We start from the raw sequence: 23,969 nt of genomic DNA, 5'->3' as shown, positions 1-23,969 counted from the left end.
AGTTGCATCCAAAACATGGAAATAATGTCAAAAAAAACTGAAAGCTTTTGGAAAACTCAATCATGTTAGAAATTAGAGGATTAAAAGAAAGAGTTTGCGCAAGTGGGCGGTTGTTTGTGAAGTTCCTCTGAGCTTGCTTCTAACTTACATAACTCAACGTTACATAATCAGTTAGTCAGCGGCCTCTCTGAAGCAGAGATGCAGCGGTGGACGGACAAATGGGGACGCGGTGTGCTTCAGTGTCATGTATACAAGTCAACTGAGCACTTATTCATCATTGCTTCGTGTGTGTGCGTGTATGAGTGTAACTTAACGTGTAACTTTTCCTTTCACAGTAATGTCATGTGCCTGTGTTTTGTTTCCTGGTTTAGAGAGGATTTGCAATGCACAGATTTAAACACTGAATATGAGGCAGCCGGTTACGTGACTGTACCTATATAACTGTATGATGTCAGCATGTGCAACTGTCAAGCCAAAGAGAGATCAGCATTTCCAGCAGCATCTCTGAGTGACATATTTTGTTTTCCAGACCACGCACAAGTGTCTGTCCATCATTCGATCTCAAGAAAAGCAACGTGTTTGCAAAAATGACTGCGGTGCTTATTCTCGTCAGTTTATTTGGTATTCAGAACCAAACTGCACTGTCGGCAAAACCTTTGGAAGCGGTGACTTGAAAGGCAACGGCGAGAGGAGGCCGATGCCACGCAATGAATCGGTTTGGTGCTTTTTGCCTTGTCCGACTTTGTTGCCAAATGTTGTAGGGGAGTGAAGGACGGGGTCGAGGCCAGGCTCATGCATCGCCTCCTCTTTTCAACACCTTCTAAATGTTACCGCTGTCAACATGCTGAATCATCTCAGCTCTCTACCTGTCGCGGCTCTCTGCAATTCCAACTTGTTTGGAATGAGCTGTGGCTAAATTCTGCAATGTCGACGTTCCATGCTGACTTATGTGAGGCTGTTCATGTTTCACTTCTGTCCACTTTATATTCTCGTTCACATTTCTGGCTCCGGTTTGACTCTGTGCCTCCTCCTGACAGATCCATCATCTGTCTGAGGAGAAGTTCCTAACACAAAAGCTGCCGATCAGTTCTCTTAAACTACTTCTGAGGCTAGCTGCGAGCTCTTTGCTGTGCTTGTGTGAGCATTAGAGCTTTGAGTAAGATTAGCACTGAAAAAACATCCTGTCGTGGCACAATTTGGAGGATTAGAAGAGACACTTGATATGTTTAAAGTTACTGACTGAATAATGTGAAGTATTTTTTTATGTATTAAATGTCTCGTACTATTAATGTGTGAACAGAATGTAATCCAACATATAAAAGCTGATCTCCCACAGCGCTCTCTGTTGCCTCTGAAGTGTTTATGCTTGCTGCTGAGGTCTTTTTTCAGGACCTTGCCTCTGCTCTCAATGTTCAACACTAGCAACATTAGCTAATGTTAGCTTAGAAATTGCATCCCCTAATCACCAACGTCAACAAAAAGGGTAAACTCACACTGCAACACAAACTCCACAATAAAAAACAACACAAAAACAAAGAAACAAAATAAAACACAAATGTTGCTAGCAACAAGGTTAGCAAGAAAGTCATCCAACGTCAGGCAGCTAGCCTCTAGTGTTGTAAGGTAAGTCAACAAGTAGCAGGCTGATGACTTCAGTCATTTTCTGGAAGATACACATTGAACCTTTGGCTAATGGTTAACTCACCAGCCACTTTATTAGACGCGCTCAATTGATTACTAACACAAATGTCTAATCAGTCAATAAAGTCAACGACAGCAATCAAGATGACCTGCTTAAGCTCAAACTGAGTATCAGAATCGGGAAGAATGGTGAGTTAAAACTGGGGTTTTCCCCACACAACCATCTCTAGAGTTTACAGGAAATGGTGAGAAAAAAAAAGAAAGTATGCAGAGAGCTGTAGTTCTCTGGCTGAAAATGCCTTGTTGATGTCAGAGGTCAGAGAAGAGCCAGACCGCTTTGAGCTGACAGGAAGGCAACAATAACTCAAAAAAGCACTTGCTGCCACCAAGGTATGCAGAAAAGCATCTTCGAACGCAAACCACACTGAATCTTAAAGCAGCTACGCTACAACAGTCTTAGATCACACCAGGTGCCAGTCTTGCAGCTACAAACAGAAAACTGAGTTGCAATTTACGTGGGCTCACCAAAAATTGACCAGAAGAAGACTGGAAAAACGTTGTTTGGTCTGATGAGTCTTGATTTCTGCTGCAGCACTCTGATGGTAGGGTCAGAATTTAGCGTAAACAACATGAAAACACGGATCCATTCTTGGATCTGTGCTTCCATGCATCATTAAATACCACAACCCACTTTTGGAATGGGGTGGAGCGGGATCATTCGCATCATGGACGTGCAAATCTGGAGAAACTGTGCGATTAGATCGTCTAATTCTAACCAGAATGTCTAATAAATATCTCCATCACCTTGTTGCATCTATGCCGCAAATAATTAAAACAGTTCTAAAAAATAAAAACAGGTCCAACCTCATACTGGTGAGCATAAAAAAGTGGCAAGTGAGTATATTGTAAACCAGACAGAGAATGTTAAATTTTAAAAATCAATTTTAGATTTTTTCTTTAATGTACATAACTGAACTGCATTAATTTATTCATTAAATGTGTCACAGACAATAAATGGAAAACTGTGAACGTGGTGAAATAGTAGATTAACAACAGCCGTGTGCACTACAAAGTCAAACACATTTCATTCCTTTTATGGCTGCACGATTGCAGAACTCCCTTTCAGGCTGCCGGTGTCTCGCTGTGCCAGCTTGTAGCTGCCTAACAGGGCATGTTTTTATCTCAACAGGAGCAGATTAGTTAAAGAAAAGGCTGAGGAAGCTTGACCTCATTTCTAGAGGTTTTTGTTTTGAGTGCGGCTCCAACGTCTGACAAGCATGTTACACACATTTCTCAATGTCTTGTTTCCTTCGGTTCCTTTAAGGGCTTTGTTTTTGTATTCGCTGCCATTTAGAAATGGCCTTATGTAGTCACGTGAATTTATTAGTACTGTCTTAACACCAGTGACCTCACCTAAAAAGGTAAGTGGGAGGTTAAAAGATTACAAGATTAGGTGACTAGAATTTTACCAACTCAGTTTTTATATATTATTAAGCACAAAAAAAGCTCAACAATTAGACATCATTTCACCAACACAACTAGATCTTTCAATTAATAGAGACTCACTTTGACTCCTGTGTAATCAGAAAGAACACACTCTGTTTTCAAATATTAGTTTGAATGTAGGATCCAATAAATGTCATCTGGACCATTAAAAGCTGAGGTCTAGCCACACAAAGCTTTACTTTGCTGCTGATGTATATGCAGACTTGCACGACTACAGATACAGTCAAATATTAACATCCACTGAATCATCCATGACTCAGACGCAGTGTAATGCTGTACCTCCAAAGTTGGCCAATCTGCTGATCCGGGTCACGGGCACTTTCCTCTCTCTGGCTCTCTCACTCAGCTGAAGAAGACAACGCAATGTGACTTTCCATTAAAATTTGAAACCAATAGCAGAAATTAAGCGTTTAAACGAGTAGCTTTGTGTTCAAGGAACAGGAAATGAGAAAGAGGAATTACCATCTGTTTATGTGGTTTTCCATCAGTCCCCTTGCTCTCACGAGCTTTCTCGATGTCTTCGGCCGTCAATCCCCCCATCGTGGATGGGTCCTGATGGTAGCTCCTGAACTGACTGACAGGATGCTGAAAGTAAAGCTGCCTCCACACATGTTTGTTCATTCTGTGGTTGTAGAGCTGACGTCCACTAAGATGTCTGCCACAGAGAAAGCAAAGAGAATTACCTTAATCCCCCATAACCGGCAGCAGTGATTCGTTTATGGCACAACCATTCTTACCTCACATCTTGGTGGTAGGATCTGGTGTTCCCACTGAACTGTTTGCTGGGGTCTTTGTATCCTTCAAATACTGAGTGTTTCCCACTGGCATGCTTCGCCCCTGTTGCTGCGTCATCGCTGCTTCCTGAGTGATCCACTGTGAAGTCTGCACCTTCATCCCTGAACTCTGAAGTGTTGAATGTGCTGTCATCTGGAGGAAAGTCGAAGTCGGACTCTGAGGAATAGCTTTGCTGCTGGCCGGACATTTCCTTTAGAGACAAATGCATACATTTAAAACAAAGTCAAAGTACCGTTATGACATTTATTAAAATACACAGTATTATCTGCACAAACCTGGATTTTTACCATGGCTGCCGAGATGCCTTGCTCCGCAGCTGATTGGACACTTTGGACAGCAGCGCCTATTCCTGGGGCTGGTTATACAAATACAGGAAACGTCAAGTTGTTTTCTGCTAATAATAAAGCAACTATTGTGTTAATATTTTATAAACTTCATTATGGACAATGCATCTTAGTGTTCTGGTTAAAATTAGTCAACTGAATATTGCAGAAGGCCCTTCGTTCCTGTGGCCATCCAGTTTCCTGGACCAATTCCTCCTTTTTCTTTATTAACTGTAAAACTTTCATTTCTTTTAAAACTTGAGCAACAGTTACAAAACAGCTTTAGGATGTCCTTTTACGCAAGGCTACTGTGCTGTTATTTAGAAAATTATTCCAAAGTCGTCAATCATAAAAACGATTCTGTTTGCCCTCAGTGGACAGCTTAATGCAGACACACCCCAGTGTGTCACAATCTGAGATCCACTGGTGGGAAGACTACAGCCCAATCGATTTATCGGTGGGTTGATTTTATTGTATGATACTGGCTATTTGCTGATTTATCAGTGGCGGCATTTATATTACTAAACTGAAATAAAAGTAAAGAAGAAATGGAGAAACAGCCTTCAACCATGTAATGAGTGTTGACATTACACAGTTTGCCCACCAGGGGGCTCTCTGCAATGTCCTTCAACAGCCAAATAACAACCAACTAGTCTAAGCAGAGATGGGCGGAGCATAAACGTAGTAAATAACTACACGCATTAGGGAAATCTGTTAATGTTTCATGTGCTGTTTTCATACGGATCATGCGATGACCCTGACAGGGTTAAAAACACTGCAATTTAAAAAAAAAAAAAAAAAAAAGCAACAGCAAATAGAAAAACAAAAACAAGCACACAAAACACAACAGAAGTGTTCGGGGACATAATAATGTGACAGAACAGCTGAGGAAGTGACAGAAATGGACACACTTAAAAGAACAGAGGGTTCGTCAGTGCTGTGATCAAGAAAAAGATGCAGGTAATGTGTGTTTTCATTGCATGACTCATATATATAATACTGTAGACACATGTTTGCTATTAGCTTATCACTTATCCCTTCCACAGCTCTTCTGTCATGTTATCGTTTCCCCAAAAACGCTTTTTCTTCTTTCTTGTTTCTGGCAGCTCCATATTAAACACCCTTGAACATCATCTGCACATGTCCAAGCCTTGCCTTTTTAACTTTGTGTATAAACCTCTCATTTTGAGCTGCCCCTGATGTGCTCATTTCTAATTATGTCCATCCTGGTCACTCCCAATGAATGTCTTAACATTACATTACAAGTTGGGCTCCAAACCAAACAAGTACTGAAACACTAACAAAAGTTCTTTAGCTGCCTGAAAATTAGACATGCCACGTTAAAGAACACTCGCTATTTGTTATCAAGTTGTAGATAGAAGTCAGTTCAAGCACTTACAAACATTTACTTATAACTTTGTGACTTTTTACACTACAGTACAAATGAACTTCCTGTCAACACGTTTTGGCTATAAAACTGACACAATTTGAACATTTCATTTATCAGTGACAAAATGCTTGCTACAGGGATGTCAGGATTTCTGTGTTCTCATTCTGAACCCTGCTGCTGTCCAACATCTGTGTCTACTTTTGCCTCCTCAAACCATTTTCTTTTCTTCCTTTAGCTCCTGATAAACGCTGAGCTCTGGGCTCCTTATCCTATCAGCAGACTCGAGAAGGAGTCACCTTCACACAAAACACAGTCAATACAAAGCAAATGAATTGGTTTTCCTCCCAGAGGGGAGGGGATTTAACTGGGCTGTGCCTCATATCATTTGAATGAAAGTCAGTTTTGGGGTCGCTGCAAGTCCCACACGGAAATGTCTGGTTTAGTAAAGTGGGAACATGACTACCAAAGAAACAGAAAGATAAAAGCACAGGGAATATTGTTCAGAAACATACCTGTCCCACTGCGGAGGGTGTTGGTCTGAGTCTCTACGACTGCCTGGCTCAGCTTAGCCAGGCCTCGCATTAGCAACATCATATCACCTGCCATGATGGACTACAAACAGAAGACAGAAAGACAACAAAACAGAGAAAAATGTGGGGTGAATGTCATCCTTTGATTCCCCTGGAAGCTCCGACACAAAGCAGTCAGAGATTTTAATGTGTCAGTTTACCTCTTCAGGGAAGATAAAAAAAAAGACCATAGAAACAAAGAAGGCAAATGGAAAGAAATAAAACCCGTTGTCGAGTCACTGCCAACAGAAACACTCACAAACATACACAGCTGTCACATCTTGAGAGGACTTTAATACTCTGTCTAAAAATACCCATGACCTCCGATCCCTGTTTGGGCACACGGAGGCACAAGAAGGGAAGGCGAATGCTTGTAAGCTGTGAGTATGCGTGCATGTGGTCCAGGGCTGCATCTGAAAATGTCACTGGAAACAAAACAGGAGGAGAGCAAGGGATAAATCTTTCAGCTATTTTTGTGCACGAGTGAGTGTGGGAGCACGTGTTGAGTTCATGCTCGAGGCCCACCGTCATATTTTATGCCGAGCGACGGGACGACGAGGCTGGTTTTCTATGAATCTAAAAATGTCGCATCTTCCTTTCAGGAAACAACCTGGTTATCTTTACAGACTGTTAAAGCTGTTGCTATTGTGATGGCAACGCTTGAAAGCAAATCTCAAGATTGAGTTAAGACACGAATAAAACTTGGGTTTGTTTCAGGCTTATCTAAACAGCAGAGCCACCGCTGCATTCCTGCCTCTTACAGCTTGCTGCCTGTTTTTGTTACAATGTTACAGGTGCTGCTTTGTGGGCGTGACAACAGGCTCCAAAACAGCTTGGCGAGGATTTGGGCCTGTGGAGAAAGCTGCTGGGGCTGTGGCTGAAGGAATCTACGCAACATATCAATAAGCGTGTATGTGAAGCAGTGCACATACATCGCCTGAGTCAGAAGTGGGTCATCCATCCTCCTTCAGGGCTGCTCTGTTTTCAGATGGTGGATACTTTGTGACACAAGGAACCAAGAGGAAGGGGAAGAAATGAAGAGTTTGTGGAAAGACGTGATAGGATTTATTCTTTTTTTTTTTTTTAGATCAGTAATATTTGCACTGGAATAATCATGTTTGAGAAATCTGAATGCTCATTTTCCTTCACAGTGTTTAAGATTAAATTTAAAGATTAAGTTTGAAAGTTAAAATAGCTATAAAGGGTACAGCTAATTCATCTCGTTTTTAAGGTAATTTCAGTCTTTGATTTTATTGAAATACAACACTCTTTCCAATTACAAAGCTGTGCCATCTTAAACTTAACTTCCCACAATGTGCCTCTTCCAAGATCCCTTACTTGTTTATTTAGACCTAAATCTGTAAAAGACAAATCTCCTACTGTACTTAGATTCCACGGTTATAAAATCAAGATTCAGAAACACTTCAGGGGTTTTTTCTGGCTTAGAATGTGCCCTGGTCCACATTCATTACAGTGCCGTTGATTTTTCTCTGGCTGTGACTAAGATGTAATTTTATTGCCAAATGTAATCGGCTGAGCAACTTCCCATTTGCCAGAGTCGGTGTGTGGCCTGTGTGTGTGGGCCCCGAGCCCTCATCTCCAGAGGAGGGAAACCAAAAGGTATGATTTTGGTAATAGCGTACTGACTGTGTGGCAAATATGCACACCTAAGCCGCAGCTGTTGTCTGCTGCTCAAGCTGTTGTCTCACCGTTATGGAAATAGCCCAAGCAGTGTTAGTCAGCGTCTGAATCCTGCTCAGTCCACCTCATGGCTTCCTGACAGTCTACCATCACTTGCCCTTGACAAGCGTTCCTGAGCCAAGAGTGGGAAATGTTTCCCGTTAACTTTGCAGTGGCGTCACCACCGTTTATGAGGGAAACGTGAATAAACTCACGTCGTCCTGCGAGACTCCTGGAAAAGAAGAGTCTCTCCCATTTTAATAAACTGCACAATCAAAGGCAGTTCCTGCATTAAAAATAATGCAATCACAGCCAGCTGTTACACTTTTATCTGTTAGCACTTCATAGAGGCTTAGATTGACCTACCTCACTTTTATGTGTACATAATCTGACATGGTAAAATGGGAAAGCATGCTTCTCTATTTTATTAGATTTTTGGCCAAATTAATGCTATTAGTTGTATCACAAGAGACCATGAAACACATTATAATATATAACAACTAAAACTTTTAACAATAATATAACATCGAGGTGATGATGGGTACTGGGACTGACATTAAAAAAAAGGAAAAAAAAGAAACTTCTCAAAAATTATAATCGTCCATAGTAATAGATGTGTTATATGTTTTAGAGTGTTTGATTCTTGAAATGATTGCTCTAAAATGTTGTGCAGATATGAAAGTTGTACAATTACTACAGGAAACTATTAACAATAGTTTCAGTTAAAGGTTAACCGAAACTAAAACACGTACACGAGTGTCAACAATTGACTTCCGTTTATGCCAAATAAGCGAAATTTTATTTTTCCCGCAGTACCTGAAATAAACATATGCTAGTCACTAGGTGCACGCTCTTCCAAAAATGTATAAATTTGGAATTAAGCTTTAACACACGTTTTAACAGCGTAACGAGACACTACGGCCTCTCTTCTTTCAATGCAAGGGCACAACGACAGTTGTCCTTTTAAAACTCCTCCTAACTCACTTCCTCGTAGGCGACCGTGCACGAGACTTCATAACAACAAACTCGTGCCACGTTAAGGAGTTAAAACTAGCATTACGGCTGCTGCGAATAGCCTGCGCAGATTTCCAAATGTCCCGAATAAATTAGCGCTCGGTCTGCAGCTTGACAAAGTTTGTACAAGTACGGGGCAGCCATGGTCATGGCAGGCACGTCAGCACGCCGCTGCGCAGGATTTTTCACGTTCAGCTGGTTTGAGGCTGAAGCGACGAGAAGCGGACGAGGCCAACCAAAAATATACTTGACTGCGTACATAATAATTAGCAGCTAATGCACGATAGGTACTCACCAGCAGCTGTCGTGTGGGCTCTTTGCTGGTTTCCCCAAGTCTTATCAGATAAAGTGGCCCGCCTATGGAGAGTCAAAGCAGCCGATGTTTATTTGAGCTGCAGCAGCACTTTCCCGAGGATACTCTTTATCTTGGGAAACGGTGTGCTAACAGCAGGAGCTAAAGGTTATTTACTAGCCGCCCTCCTCCTCCTGCTGCTGCTGCTACTGCTGGTAGCGTTTAATCCAGTTTGTCTCCCTCTCTCTCCACCATGAGGTCAAACCATATTTACCAACTTCTCAACACCAAGAACGGTGCGATGACGTAACCCGCTCGTGTGTCGTGCAGCAATAATGAGGAACGCACACACTAAGTCGAAATTTACCACATACAAGAAGGACGTACCAGAGTCCTTCTAGACTTTGGGGGGCTGGAGGGGCGGGACATGTACAACCACCATGTTTATTTTTCGGGGGTCCTCCTGCTTTATTATCAAAAGCTATGTACTGAAGCTAAATTGACATAACTTCAGCTTTACAAGACTCTGGTTTTTCTCCTCCCTCGCTCCGTCCCGCTCTCTACTCCTATTGGTCCTCCGCCGTCTGTTGACAACACAAGCAACGGTTGTTTGACGGGAGGCGGAGTTTAAAGGCGCGTGCTGATTGGTTTATCACGGAGAAAAACAAAGTGACGGTTAGATGTGACCACCGCCTGATTTGTAGCTGAGTTTACTGATAACAAGTTTAACTTTTACAAGGCGGGGTGGCGGCGTGGATAAAAGACTAATTCCACAAAGGTGTCAGCTATATAAACAAAAATACAGCCCTCGATGGTGAAATGGGCCTGTGCTTCCCTCTACTGTTGGTAAGAGGACGGTACCTTACTGGAGCGGCCATGTTTAATTAAATAAAAAATGTTCTGATTGGACCATTACATTGAAATGTCTAGCAGAAGAAAATAACTTCGAAGCAGTCTTTACTCAAAACAACAATAACGACACAAACCCAAACAAAAACATGTACACGCACGTTTCTTTTTCAATTACAGGGATGTTATTGTTTCCCCTGCAGTTTCGATATTGGGACAGCAGAGGGCACCGCAGAGCTACACAGCTCGTGTGACTAAAGGTTTTATAAGTTGTAATCACTTTCTAGACTCAATAAATTCACTTGTCCTCTATAGTGAACATATGATATATGAGACCAGGATGTAGACAAATTAAATATTCCACCTTGCATTCCAGTGCGGAATATGGGAAATAAGCTTGCTGTGAAACTCAAGCCAGATTTTATGACACAGATACACAACAAATGCAAGGAAAGAATTTGATGTCCCAGCAGTTTTGAAAGAATTGAAAAAAGAAGACTCACAGAGGCTTGTCTTTTTCACCCCTAACCTTAATAAAAGTGGAAGGGGGGGAACCCCACATCAACCTCATCAACATCTCTGTTCAGAAGGTCCCATGAATCATTGCCTTTCTTTCCCACCAACTCCAGACGTGGCTGCTGTTGTGGACAGGTGTGATTTGAATGGCAAATTACCCTCATGCAAACACAACAATTAATGTGGTCAAAGAGAAGCTGCAGCTTGAGGTCGCTGTTGGCTTCCTGAGGATGGGCCACAGGAAAAACTATCCTTGTGCTGTCAGCTTACATACCAACCCATGCCATAGATAGGCAGATAGAGAAAGTGTCTTTTGACCTGTCTCCCTCCCCTCACCCCAATCAGTCACGATAGATAGATAGATAGATAGATAGATAGATAGATAGATAGATAGGCTTACAAAGATTAATAGAAATCACACATGAACACATTGTTCTTTCACCAAAAAATTCATTTTTCAAAGGAACAACCCAAATAAATACAGAAGCCGGCAAAGCCAGAACAATAGGATGCCTACTTACAAATGACTGTAGGTGCACAAAGGGGAGCAAAAGCAATAGTTTAGATGGTCTTAAAGGAATAGTTGCTGGCCCTTTTGGCAGCTAGTTAGCTTAGCTTAGCAAAAGGAAAAAGAACAGCTCGTCTCATCCCTGTGCAAAAACGGCAACATCTAAAACTGACAAACACACAAGTTTTATCTTAATCTTGATTGTTTAACCAAGGAACATTTTCCCCTATTTCTAGTTTTTTTGCTAAGCTACACTAGCCAACTGCTGGTAGACATTTTCACATTTAGCACACAAACAGAGAGTGGTGTCCATCTCTTCCTCAACTACATAACAACATTTCCCCACATGCCCAACTATTTCTTTAAGAAGGCACTGCATTAGGATTGTAGTCTCTTTCCTCATCTACTTTCACTGCAAACTTTAACCGAAAACCATGGCATTTTAAATTCATGGTACATTACAGAAACTGTTTAAGTATTACTTTTCATCATGAATGTGTTACATTATAAGACATTTTTCTCTTTCGTCCTCATCTGGTATGACGGTATTCCCCCTCAGGAGGACATGGCTCACTTAGTCAGATACTATAAACCTTTTTCAAGTTCAAATATAGGTTGTCAACAATGTCAGCAGTCTGCCCTACAGTTTGAGTTTTACTCATAATGCAACACAAGCTTGAGGACAAAACCCAAAAACAGTCATAAATTTCAAAATGTCATGGTATCCATTGATTTAAAACAAAGATTTAAATAGAAACAGAACAAGCTACAACTTAAGAACAAACCTTTCAAAGGGATAATAAACATGCACTCGTGAGAGGCTAAAGCACAGAAGCCCACATTTAAGACTAAGAGCAAACAACGCTTAAAAAGAACAGATTTTCACTCGTCTGACTTGGATTTGTAATATTAAGGCACTATATAGCTTAAATAAGATTGTTCATGGCTGTTAAGTGTTCAACAGGAGTCAACTAAAATAATGTTACAATAAAAAAAAAAATGGAAAAAAGTTAAAACTACATCAAACAAAATAAATCTTACTGTACAGAGTGAGAAGGCTGATAAGTGTTTGGCCACTGAAGTCAAATGAACTAAAGTTATGTTACATATGAAACAATATCCTCCGTCGCATTACTTTCTGCTGTGAGATGAATTGTTTAGCTCCACCTGATTGCCTGTTATTGCCGGATTATTGTGGATAATCCAGCAATAACTGGCAAGGCTGCCACTGAAACTTATGCGAGCAGCCTACATGATCTAAATCCTCTCTAAGGCTTCGTGTGTAACGGGTAATTCTGAAGAGTGAAGCAGATAAAAGTACTACTATTCTTTCCACACATTTTAAAACTGTGATCTGATGAGTAAAAACACTCTTAACTATGTAATTCCTACTACTTGAAAGTGTAATGAAGGGAATATTTTCAAAGGAATGGCAATGTGATGAAGTTGTGGTCAAACGTGTAAAAAGAAAATCCTGTGAGAGTGACCTTAACTGTGTTAAGACGAAAAGCAATTTATCTTAAACTACAGCCAAATCAAGGCTTTAAAGGTGAAATGTGGACATTTTTAAAGCCACTACAGTTATTATGTGATTACAGCATCTTTCAAATAACTGGGGAAAAAAAATTAAAACCTTCACCAGGGGGCGTCAATGTCAGACATTTTTAAATTCCTCACATTCCTCACACAAAAGGATAACCCTCTTTATCATATATTTATATAAATTCTTGTAGCAATAACCACAATTTAAAGGAACAAAGCCAGAAAGATTTAGGGCATAAGAATTTTCTCTGTGCTCTTGTCCAGTCTGGAAGTACTGGAAGAGAAAGTAGCATGTAACTAATGCCGCCCTTTAAGGGGAATTCGTTCAGAGCACAGAGATATGGAAAATCACCTCTAAAAAAATTAAATTGATAGATAGATCCATAATTCTTTAAAAACTGAGAATTAATTTAGTTAAAAAATGTTTTAGGGGCCTTTGTAAATATAAAATTCAATCTTTTACATAGTAACGTTTAGCAGAAAACCTCAGGTGCAACAAAGAACGTTAATGATACCGTGTTTTCTGGTTTATGAGGAACTGAGACGTTGTTAATGTCATGAGTTCCACTTGTGCTTTTTCTGTCAAATGCACTATTAAGACCTCTTAAGAAGGCGAAGACAACAAAATAGAAGACTAAACTTTTGACGTTCTGAAGGTTATGTATGGATTCGGCCATGTTTTGGTTTTTTAATAATTGTGTTTCCAACATGAGAACAAGTGTCTGTGAAAGAGTTCTTGAGGAGGTCCCCAGAAGTGTTCCCCCGAGGACTGACGAATGAGTTGAAGTGGTTGTGTGTCCCGTCTTGATTAAAGGAAATCTCCTAAGCTTTATAAGTTCACCATGGATGAAATGATATCCAGCAAACTATCGAGTCCAAAAAGGTAGCCGTCTTCTCTGTTCCCCTCCACCCAGGAAGCTCGGTGGGTCAGTTCCTTCCCCTCGGGGAGAGGTGTGGTTTTCCCAAAGTCAATCATCCAGACTTTGGCCCGTCCGTTACGGTCATGAACGAACAACAAGGAACTGCCGATGACCTGGCAAACACACAGAGAGGCACAGAGATGAATGAGATGAGAATACAGGAAATAAATAAATGTAAACAAGTTTCTTCTTTTATTAACACCCTACGTGTTTGTTTACGTCTTTTAGAAATCTCACTTCCTGTTTTGTGACATCAGTGTCCTTCATGTCAGCTAGTATTTATATTTGAATTTGGGTGTGTGTGTGTGAGAGAGTGAGCAGTCATGTTTCCTTAATAATTCAATTCAAGCTAAGATTGAACGTAAAATCAAATACAGGACTGGAGTATAGCCAATCTGAAAGTATGAGCTACGTGACATCTGAACATGTCTGAACTTGGACATTTACACAAATTGAGTGTGACAAACCCAGCCTGTTTACAGCTTTATTATGTTAGTTAGTACATGTTAGTACATTTTGTTCAGAATTTCTTGCTTTTTGATCATAAAATTCCTTACAGAATAAACAAATACACGGTGCAGGCAATAGAAAACACCATAAATAAATGTATATGCACTCAGAACTCACATATTTGTATATGAAAAAATGTATACAAATAAACTAACTAGTGTGCCCTTACCTCATGAGTTTTGAAGAATGGGGAGATCTCCAGAGTGGCTCTTATTTCCTGCAGCCGGGACAGATAGATATTCTGAAAAACAGAACAACAAAAAAAAAAACAAGCTTTAATGGCACGTTCCAACAAACCGTTAGTATTTTTTATCTGGCAGATCTGAGCTGTGTTTGTATGTGTTCAGTTTATTTCAATGATGTAAACAATATACAGAAGTACATTTAGGAAAGAAACGAAAAAAAGTGCAATACAAAATACACTTCGATATCGCTTCAGCTATTCTGATTCAGTTATATATCGAAACAAAGTGGGAAGAAGTGCAGAATATGGAGCGATGTACAGTCTAATACCTGCTTTTAATTGTTTAGTAAGCTGTTGTGGGTATTGTGCACACATTTCTATGTAACCTCTAGTCTTGAATTAAAAAATGCTCGGGCTGGTTATGTGTTTTACTGCTTGGTTTAAGGTTAGGTTTACATTGTGGTTATGGTTTTGGTAAGATTCCAGGAAATGAATGTAAGTCAATGTTATGCCCTCTGCAGTGATGCGTGAGTGTGTGAGTATTACCCATGTGGTAATTAAACAGTATTCAAGGCCACTGACGCACATTCAGTAAACCAGACAAACACACTCACCAGTATATCCTTGTTTCCTTTTACAAAGTCGTGAAAGGCCGCCGTAACTTGTTCTCTCGTCTTTGTCTTCTTAAAATCTCTGTTCACCGTCCCGTCCTCCTTCTGCAGAGGAGAGGGTTAGCATGAAAACTGGCTTAATGAGAAAGTTTGACATTAGTTTTATTAGCATCAATAGCATATGACAAAAAACCTTTGGGGAAAATACAAGATAAACTGTTTAAGATGACTTTTCTATCCAATACTGAACTAGACGTACTGAAGGGAAGAAAGGCGCACAGGAGATGAAAGAAAGGGATGAAAGGGGGGGACGGAAGAAAGGATGGACAAGAAAAGCAGAGCAAACAATTTGCGGAGGAAAGGAAGCAGTGGGATATTTATAGAGGCTTAACCTTAAAGTAGCAAAAGGTCTTTGAGTCTTTGGAGAAAAACCCTCTTAGCGTAATTTCTGGAGTTGTTTGACAAACAATACAGCAACAAATAATGTTTCAGTTAATTCTAAATCCATACACTCTCATGAACATGTGACAAATGACCTGTAACAGTCATCCAGTTACTATTACAGGTAACAAAAAGTAACAAAAATATATAAAATCAAAGTGTAAATTCAATGTATACCAATTAAGTAAAATGAATTTGAACAGATTACATTAAACATAAAATTTTACACTGTACCGATGGAAAATTAAATGTAATCCAGTTACTTAAAGTCAGCATTTTGTGTGTGAATATTTCTGAGGGTAAGCTTCACTTTCAGTATGTACTTTTATGTCACTGCATATGAAACCTGATGGGTAAACCAACTACTTAGATAATTTGTGCTCTTTCCATTTAAGTTGCTTTTTAACTGCCATTTGCGGGTTTTTGAAAGTTTTGAAAGTCATAGGCTAAAACACAAGCTTCTATTTAAAAATAGTCTTTTCTGGGGGCAGCAGCATTGGGGGGAGTGGAAGGTGGCGATGTGGTTTGTTGCAAGCTAAAAAAAAAAAAGACATCTAAAAAACTGCCACGCGCTAATTTTCTGTTGGTCGACCGATTAAATAATTGTGTCAGCTATTACACCCTTTACCTTTATGTAGTCACATACAAGCTGCAGTTCTGACTGCCAGTTTAAGAATTCTGCACATGAACTGAGAGCCGCAAAGGAGAAATGCACACGTCAAACATTTTTGTTCAGTTTTTGTAGTAGTAAAGTATGTAGAAGAAGATCAACCAGTTTGTTAAGTTAGGAATAAATTAGCTTTTTCTTATTTTGCTTGCTGCCAGGCAACAAGATACTATTTAGAGACAAAACTTCTTTTCCCTTTACTGTTCAAGTCTGGGTACAGAAAACACACACACACGCGCACAGACACACACACACACACACACACACACACACACACACACACACACACACACACACACACACGTACATTATACCTAATTATCCCATTTTCACATATTTAATAGAGACAAGTTGACACAGACACATTCCCATTTGCAAAGAGAGGCAGTGAAGCGCAGTCAGATGCAGTACTTCTAGCGCACACACACACACACACACACACACACACACACACACACACACACACACACACACACACACACACACACACACACATTTCTGTTTCTGGGGGATAACCCTTAGAGTCATGGCAACAGACCACCGGGAGGCTGTGAATGTCCTTATATAGCCACATCCCTCAATGAGACAAAGATTTGTGTGAGTGTGTGTGTGTGTGCGCGTGTGTGTGTGTGTTTGAGCTCATACAATGTCACTTCCAGATGCTGAGGCCTATAAAGCTGTCACAGACAGGCCGTATGTGCAACAAAGGCATTCATGCACAAACATATACTTGAGAGGAAGTTTCTGGTCAAACAGGAAGTTAGATCATGACCCTGGGAGACAGACGCACACAAGATCCTAAAATAGAAACACACAGAGAACTGGAAGAAAAGAGGGAAGGAAGCCCCCCCCCCCAGTCTCACCCGCACACCCACGCACACCCACACACAGTCTTACCTTGACCCCCTCTATCCTAAATCCCAGGGTTGCTGTTGAGCTAATAGTCTCTCTCCACTGCATGTATCTGGGTTTGGTCACTGCCTTCTTGTCATTTTCCTCAATTGTAGGTGCAGCAGGATCAACTTCAATCATTTTCTGATACATGTCAGGTCTTGGAGAGGGTTTCTTGCGAGCCTTGGTCAGCTCTTCCTCAAGGTAGGTCCTGAAGCACAAAAAAAAAAAACACCGCACAGGTGATGAGTGGTGAAAGGAAGAGGAGGAGATAGGTAGGCAAGAGATGAGAGGTAGGCGGCAAAAAAGAGAGGAGGAGGATGATCTGTTTCCAAATAACATGACACAGCTGTTTGGAAGGAGTTTTCCTCACAGATATTTGCAGCAAAATTTACAGCTGATATCTTATTTTTCATCAGCCTTATCTGTCATTTTACTTTCCAAGGGTTATAAACACTTGACATGTGCAAGAATCATTGACATGTTAGCCCTTTTTGTGAAGAAACAGGAGCTCTTTAATTGAAATGATCTCATTTATATAAAAACAACCATGGTTAGCCAAATCTATCGAAAAATAAAAAAGGAAGAGAAATGGTAAAATTAAACCAACTGATCAGACTTTGTGTACAAAAAGGGAGCATTACAGATATTTCTGATGGTGTTACAACCTAATACAGTTGTTATTTTGTAAGTATAAAGGTTATAATAACTGCTACAACATTAACCATTTATAATCTCTAAACTGATACAGTTTAGATATATATGGATGGATATTAGGGCTGCTCAATTAATCGAATTTTAATCACGATTACGATCTGGGCTTTCAACGATCATTAAAAATGACTGAGCCGATTATTAGCCCCTCCCTCATTTATCCGCGACACCTTAAAGGCCGGTCCGTGAAAATATTGTCGGGCATAAACCGGTCCGTGGCGCAAAAAAGGTTGGAGACCGCTGATTAAGAGGACCCGAGGGAAGCTCGGAAAGCTAAGCAGAAGTTATTTGGAGAGTGACTGCCGTTGGTTGAAAAGAGAGTTTAAAAAAAAAAACTTCAGTGGTGTTGCACACTATTTTATATTATTTTTTAAAGTCATTGTTAACCCTTTAAAGCCGGTCAGAGCAGCACGCTCCGTTTTGCGTAACTATTTTTAAATCCCTGTAGAACCTGGACAGTGTAAGCTAGCGCAATAATTTGTTTTGCATATGAAACCGGAGGAGTTGTACTTACATCTTATGCCATCAGCTTGTCCTCGGTCACGGTTTCGTTCCACATATAGCTTTGCAAAAATTGCATAAAAAGCGCTTGCAGGAACAAAAACATAATATTCCAGAAACACGCTTTGCCGTTCCTATCAGCTGTTCGTAACACTTCCCACAGTGAAATGATGCACATGCTGTTTTCTTTGCAAATTTGCATCATAGGATTGTTTTTTGTTTTTCCTGCAGTATATAAAAATTGGTGTATCTCCAAAATAAAACTATGAAGACACTCAAAATAAATTTCCTGTTGTTGGAAACTATTTTTTGCAACTTTATTGTATTTAAAGTTTTGAGGGATAAACCTCTTAAATTTCTCCAAGTAGAAATATATGTAAACAAAACAAAAGCGATTTTCTATTTTTTTTGTAGTTTATTGCACTTTTTTGCAATTTATGTAATTACTATGGACTTAATGCATACATATTATTAAAATATGGGCTATAACAGTTGTATTGATGTATAGCAACTTGAAATGCTCCCACAAATGGCACTACAGCATGTAAAAAAAATAAAATAATATAAGCTCTGGTGGACTTGGTTCTATAGTAGGTCTTAAAGGGTTAAATAAATATCGTCAAATAATCGTGATCTCAATTTCAGTGAAAATAATCGTGATTATCATTTTTGCCATAATCGAGCAGCCCTAATGGATATATATGTAAGGTTCAAATAACCCTCACAAACAGGCCACAGCGTTAAAGCCATCACAGTTACTTATGTACGTGAAATATAATTAATCGCTTTATCCTCTCAGTCGCCGTGTTGTGTAAGGATGACTGTGTCACCATGCATTAATGTGTTCTCTCACCTTACTCCCATCTTACAGTCCATCACACATGGGTAGTCAAACTCAGCCAGCAGATCCTCCATCTGGTTGTATTTCTGGCCGTCTTTCTCTACGTCTCCATGGTAACCAGGGACGTAGGGGCGAAGCACGTCCTTCATCAGGAGGGACAAGCAGCGCTGCTCACATTCACAGTGTTTCTAAAAGATACCATTAAGGAATCAGCGTTTTATGCTCTGCGCTGCAGATCATTCAGTATGAAGATTTTTAAAGTCAGAGTGGATTTTAAACAGATTTTTGCGCAGTGACACAGAGCTGCTTAAGGGGCCGCTAAACGGTTGCTTACTTTTAATATCCGTCCATTTGCTCCCGCCTTGAAACTCCCTGTGAAAAGACAGAAATTCATTGTAAATGTGCAGAAAGAGTCCTGAGTAACTTGCTGTAGGTCATCGGGAGCAAGTGAGAGTAGAAGCTGTGACTCGTTTTACAAGTGAATGGACAAGACAGCAGTTCAAAAAAGATGTTTACAGATGTTTCCAGTAGAGACAGAGTGCAATTAAGTCCCACTCACACTGGAGGAGAAAACAATTATTGGCTTTGTGAAGTTGCCTCTTCTGTCAAATAGCAAAGAAAAAAGAAAAAAAAAGGAACAATCCCTAAAAGCTGCAGTGTACAGGGATGCAAGAGCAATAGGAAACCCAGACAACCCAGACCAAATTTTTATAAATTACCAAATCAAAATCTTTAACCTTTAATGAGAAAAAAAACTGAGATGGGAAAGCCTGAGAATGAGAATGCTGCTTCCTACTGTTGTGATGATGATTTTGCCAAATGTCAGTTTTAGGCTGGCATATTTTTACAACTTAATCAGCACAAATATAACCAGCTACATGTATTTTGTTACCATTTTAGCCTTCAGATGTTTACTGCGTGCCCACGTTTTCCCCTCCACTAGCCTAGTTTTAGGAATGATACGTTGTGCACGATCTCTATTCCCAAGTATTCCCACAGACTCGTCCCCTGAGGGCCCTGACCACAAAGAGCCGGCTCCAACAAAGACAGATCTGCCTGTCTACATATTTTCTAAGAAAAACTGCGTCTGAGCCCACCACCGAGACAAAAAAAACCCTGGCCAGCTGACCACCAGCAAGTACGTATGACAGCGTGTGAAAGAGAATCCCCAAAATTAAAACTATATGAAGCCAAATTTTATAAAAAAAAATCAAATAGTATGCCTGATGAAAGTTGTATTCTAGAAGTGCTGATTTCATACGCTTAAATGGACAAGCCCCCAATGAGTTTGCTGTTTTAGTTCTGTATTTATTCAGAGAAACCTGTGTGTGTGTGTTCCTGTCTAGCTATCTTTGTGAGGACCGAAATCTGCATTCTACTATACTTGTAAGAACCAACAGTCACAAGTTTGAAGGCCTTTTTGAGGCTCAAAATGTGGTTTTAGTGTCAGGGTTACAATTAGGTTATGGTTAGGCATTTATTTTAAATGGTTAGGGTTAGGGTAAGGGGCTAGGGAAACCATTATGTCAACGAAGGTCCTCACTAAGATAGCTGAACAGGCTTCAGTGTGTGTGTGTGTGTGTGTGTGTGTGTGTCCTACCTGCATGCCCTGCCAGTTGGATCCATGGATATTTCTTCTTGAAGGACATGACAAACGGCGACCAGTGGACCATGTTTTTAATCTTCTTCCAAGACTTGTGCTGCAAACACAAACATGTACATTGTTGATTATTACTTACTTGGATGTGTTGCTTTCACATTCAGGAGGAATTCAGCCATAAGCTCTGCCACAAATGACTCGTGTACCATAAAGCTGCCTGCCTAAGTTCTTTATTTTAGTTAAGCTATTCATGATCACTAGCTCAAGGCTCTCCGACCTCAACCCGTTTAAACCAAACTCCACTGTTTGTAAAATGAGTGAGTGCAATATTAATATTTGCTCTTCTGCTTATGCAACTTTTGTAAAACATCAACTTCAGTCTACTTCAGTCTCAGAGGGACTGTACTGCAAGTTCTCCTCTAAACCTTTCGGGTGATCCAGTGTTTAATGACCGTGAGAAAAACAAGACTTTAAATCACATATGTGCACACATACCACACGCACGCACACACACACACACAGGCGGGTATCCCTGACCCTGGGGGAGCTGCATGGTTCTCCCACACTCGCTGTCATTCTTTTTTATTGCAGTGTTTTAGAACATTTTATCTAAACTCTGGAGGATTGGGCTGGGGTTTCCCCTAGTAACAAACACACACACACACACACACACACACACACACACACACACACACACACACACACACACACACAGTGTTTCTCCAAAGGCTCTCCCTGTCCTTGGCAAGGACACATTGAACTGCGGGACTCCTGCCGCACATAGAAACACACACGGACACTCATTCACAAAATGAGGCCTCCGGTCTCTGACACACACACACACACACACACACACACACACACACACACACACACACACACACACACACACACACACACACACACACACACACACACAGCTTTCTCAACATAAATATGTTTTCTCTGATCTGATTCATATCCATCGTTCCCTTTCTCTAGCTCTTAATCTTTGTGATAAAAAATGTCTTCCTTTCAACAGCAATATCCATATTTCAGCAGAAGAAGTAGCCATGTAGAAACATGTCAAAGAGTGGTGTTTAGGCCAAACAAGGGAAACTACAAGAAATACTTTACGAGTAAATGAACCACAGGTTATTGTCACTTTAAATGGCACTCTTAACCAAACCTCTCAAATCCATTTGAGCATGGATTTGACTAAAATACTCTTCATTTCTTGTCCTCTTATACTCAAGTAGATGTGCTAAACTTGCAGCCTGTTGCACCTCACTGAAATGACAAACTCTGGCTGAGTACAATCTTTTATGCTTGCAGCATTACATCAGATGGAAAAATTCCACGTCTTGTTCTGTGGGTTTGAACAACGCTTGGCTGTACCACACCGAGAGAGTAACAGAGAGACGCGGCAAAAAAAAAATCCAAAGGTTTTTATGGCATCTCTTCAAACGCAGTACAAACAGCCTATTCTCAAATAAATAACCATCTATGATAAGATGCTTAGTTTTAAGAAATAACACAAAAAAACTGAAAACGTTCCACTGGTAAAGATGTGTCCTCTCTCACACAAGAAAGTTCAAACTGGTCTTGTGAAGGGGGGAAATAATCTTGTGTCAACAAATTACTGGAGAGGAGAAGAAGAGAAAGGCGAGAGAAGTAAGGAGAAGGATAAGATAAGAGAGAAGAAGACCATAGAAGGAGATATATAACCCCATGTCACATAATCTCGACCTGATGAAAATTCATCAGCTGATAGCATGACTATCTATGGTTAGATGCACGGACACACACAACTTCAGGCGCACACACTTTCTCCCTCCCTCCTGGCCTTACTGTCCGAGGCAGCGACGAGTCACATGAGGGGTTTTTGCTCTGCACCAGTGGAGGATCAAGAAAAAGAAATAACCTCACTCCCACTAAAAGTACAACTCTCACACATTCACATGTGTGTAGGTCAGCCGAAATGACTCTGAAGAGAGCAGCAAGGCTTGAGTCATCATCAGCACGATGAGACTTTTTGCAGCAGAAAGTTTAGTAGCGAGGTTTAGCCATTTCAGTGTGTTGTGCAATTTAAAGAAAAATGGAAAAGCCTCAGTATGATTCAAAGCAGACTAAAGGTGACATCGAACAGAACTCTGCATGTGTCAGGATATGTAAGTAAGACTAGACTGTCAACTTCAGAAAAATGGGTAAAAAAAACATTAATAATCAGGAACACACTTGGTGGCCTGCACTTTGTAGACCACCAGCAAACGCCAAACAGAATGATAGTCCCCATCTCCTTTTTTCCCCACGCCACTTTTAGCCAGTTAGTGAGTGAGCTGCGGTGTCGGGCTCCAGCTCATAAGTAGCAAAGATCTGCATTTTTCTCCGTGACATCTTTCTACCACGTTGCCCACTGACAGCTTTGTGTGTGCGAGCTGTAGAGGGCAAGAGAGAGAGAGCAAGAAGGAGAAAGTCTGGAGCAACTCAAGTGTGAGTAATAACAGACATGGTTACCGTGTGCAGATTTACGAGCTACAGACATTTAAATTTCATCAGAAGAGGAGAGGGAGGTCTGTAAGACTAAAAACAAACTTCAGCCTGCAGCTATCACAGCGATAGTGCAGGTATATTATTGCACAATAAAGTTTAAAAGTGGAGTAGAGCTGTCAAGCATCACAAAACATGAACTAAGTCCAGCTATGAGAGCATTCTGCAGAAAGCCTTTACTCAAAAAGAGGCTGTATAGGTGAGAGTACCTGCTGCCGTTTGTGGCGGCGGTGGATGATGGCAATAATACAGATGGCTCCAACTGATAAAATAACACTCCATACCGAATACAGCCATGTAGACCACATCATGACCAATCATGTGCCACTCAGCTGGAAAAACCCTCGAGAACGATTATCCGTCCGGCTCTCCCGCAACACGCCCAAACTTGAGCTATCTGTGCCGAAAAACCGAGCACCTCAGGCTTGCATACTCCTCGTTCTACTCGTGCCCCCACAAGATGTACACATATATGTCTGTGTGTGTGTGTGTGGGGATAAACACTTGTAGATCATTTGTTTGGCAAAACAGAGGACAAACATAATCTGGACATGCAAATACCCACAAAGGTTGCAAAGGCACGGACAGAGTGTGCGTGATTGGAAGAGAGTCCGAGGGCAAAATCCTGGAAATGCAGAGAGGTTTCGTGGAAATTCAAAATAAACCTGCGCGTTGGTGTTTATCTGCTTTTAGTTGTTACATGTGTCTGAACGCGTCATTGCGTAAACCTCTACGCTTGTCTTGAGGATGACACAAAGAAAGATTGTGACAGAAGCTGCAACAAGGGCTAAAATAAACTAAAGGAAACATCCTAAACAGCAGCTCCCACACACTCTGCGCCGAGCCGCTGAAGCTACTGCAATGCACCTTCATCCTGTAACTCAGCACTATTGGGTGCAGCAGAGTGTCACATTTGAATTTTACATGGCTAGTAA

General features: G+C 40.7%; 3 protein-coding genes across 6 annotated transcripts in view; 1 reads left to right on the top strand and 2 right to left on the bottom strand.

The window, feature by feature from the left end:
- Positions 1 to 7,636, top strand: part of stum (stum, mechanosensory transduction mediator homolog) — a 57,210-nt gene extending 49,574 nt beyond the window's left edge. The window contains exon 3 of the mRNA XM_076873764.1: positions 7,019 to 7,636. Coding sequence (XP_076729879.1) covers positions 7,019 to 7,038 — 20 coding nt within the window. The 3' untranslated portion in view covers positions 7,039 to 7,636. The remainder of the gene's footprint in view (positions 1 to 7,018) is intronic.
- coq8aa (coenzyme Q8A, genome duplicate a) overlaps positions 1 to 9,763 on the bottom strand; it is a 36,190-nt gene extending 26,427 nt beyond the window's left edge. The window contains exons 1-6 of one of the 3 annotated variants that reach the window (XM_004542027.4): positions 9,598 to 9,763; positions 6,168 to 6,267; positions 4,218 to 4,297; positions 3,885 to 4,132; positions 3,610 to 3,802; positions 3,427 to 3,493 (exon numbers count right to left, since the gene is read on the bottom strand). In XM_004542027.4, the coding sequence (XP_004542084.1) occupies positions 3,427 to 3,493; positions 3,610 to 3,802; positions 3,885 to 4,132; positions 4,218 to 4,297; positions 6,168 to 6,267; positions 9,598 to 9,639 (730 nt within the window). In that variant the 5' untranslated portion in view covers positions 9,640 to 9,763. Of the gene's footprint in view, positions 1 to 3,426; positions 3,494 to 3,609; positions 3,803 to 3,884; positions 4,133 to 4,217; positions 4,298 to 6,167; positions 6,268 to 6,385; positions 7,026 to 9,213; positions 9,574 to 9,597 lie in introns of those variants that run through there. The other 2 variants (XM_004542029.6, XM_004542028.6) reach the window with 2 other exon arrangements.
- A 1,242-nt stretch (positions 9,764 to 11,005) lies between these two features.
- The window catches only part of itpkb (inositol-trisphosphate 3-kinase B), a 41,368-nt gene continuing 28,404 nt past the window's right edge, over positions 11,006 to 23,969 (bottom strand). For both annotated transcript variants that reach the window (XM_076873761.1, XM_004542030.4), the window contains 7 exons: positions 20,506 to 20,605; positions 19,240 to 19,277; positions 18,918 to 19,093; positions 16,856 to 17,060; positions 14,854 to 14,955; positions 14,225 to 14,296; positions 11,006 to 13,658 (listed from right to left, as the gene is read on the bottom strand). In XM_076873761.1, coding sequence (XP_076729876.1) covers positions 13,455 to 13,658; positions 14,225 to 14,296; positions 14,854 to 14,955; positions 16,856 to 17,060; positions 18,918 to 19,093; positions 19,240 to 19,277; positions 20,506 to 20,605 — 897 coding nt within the window. In that variant the 3' untranslated portion in view covers positions 11,006 to 13,454. The remainder of the gene's footprint in view (positions 13,659 to 14,224; positions 14,297 to 14,853; positions 14,956 to 16,855; positions 17,061 to 18,917; positions 19,094 to 19,239; positions 19,278 to 20,505; positions 20,606 to 23,969) is intronic.

The sequence above is a fragment of the Maylandia zebra genome, linkage group LG15 (assembly GCF_041146795.1).
Source record: "Maylandia zebra isolate NMK-2024a linkage group LG15, Mzebra_GT3a, whole genome shotgun sequence".
Lineage (NCBI taxonomy): Eukaryota > Metazoa > Chordata > Actinopteri > Cichliformes > Cichlidae > Maylandia > Maylandia zebra.
The sequence above is the reverse complement of the archived record's forward strand: the minus strand, read 5'-3'. Positions and strand labels throughout refer to the sequence as shown.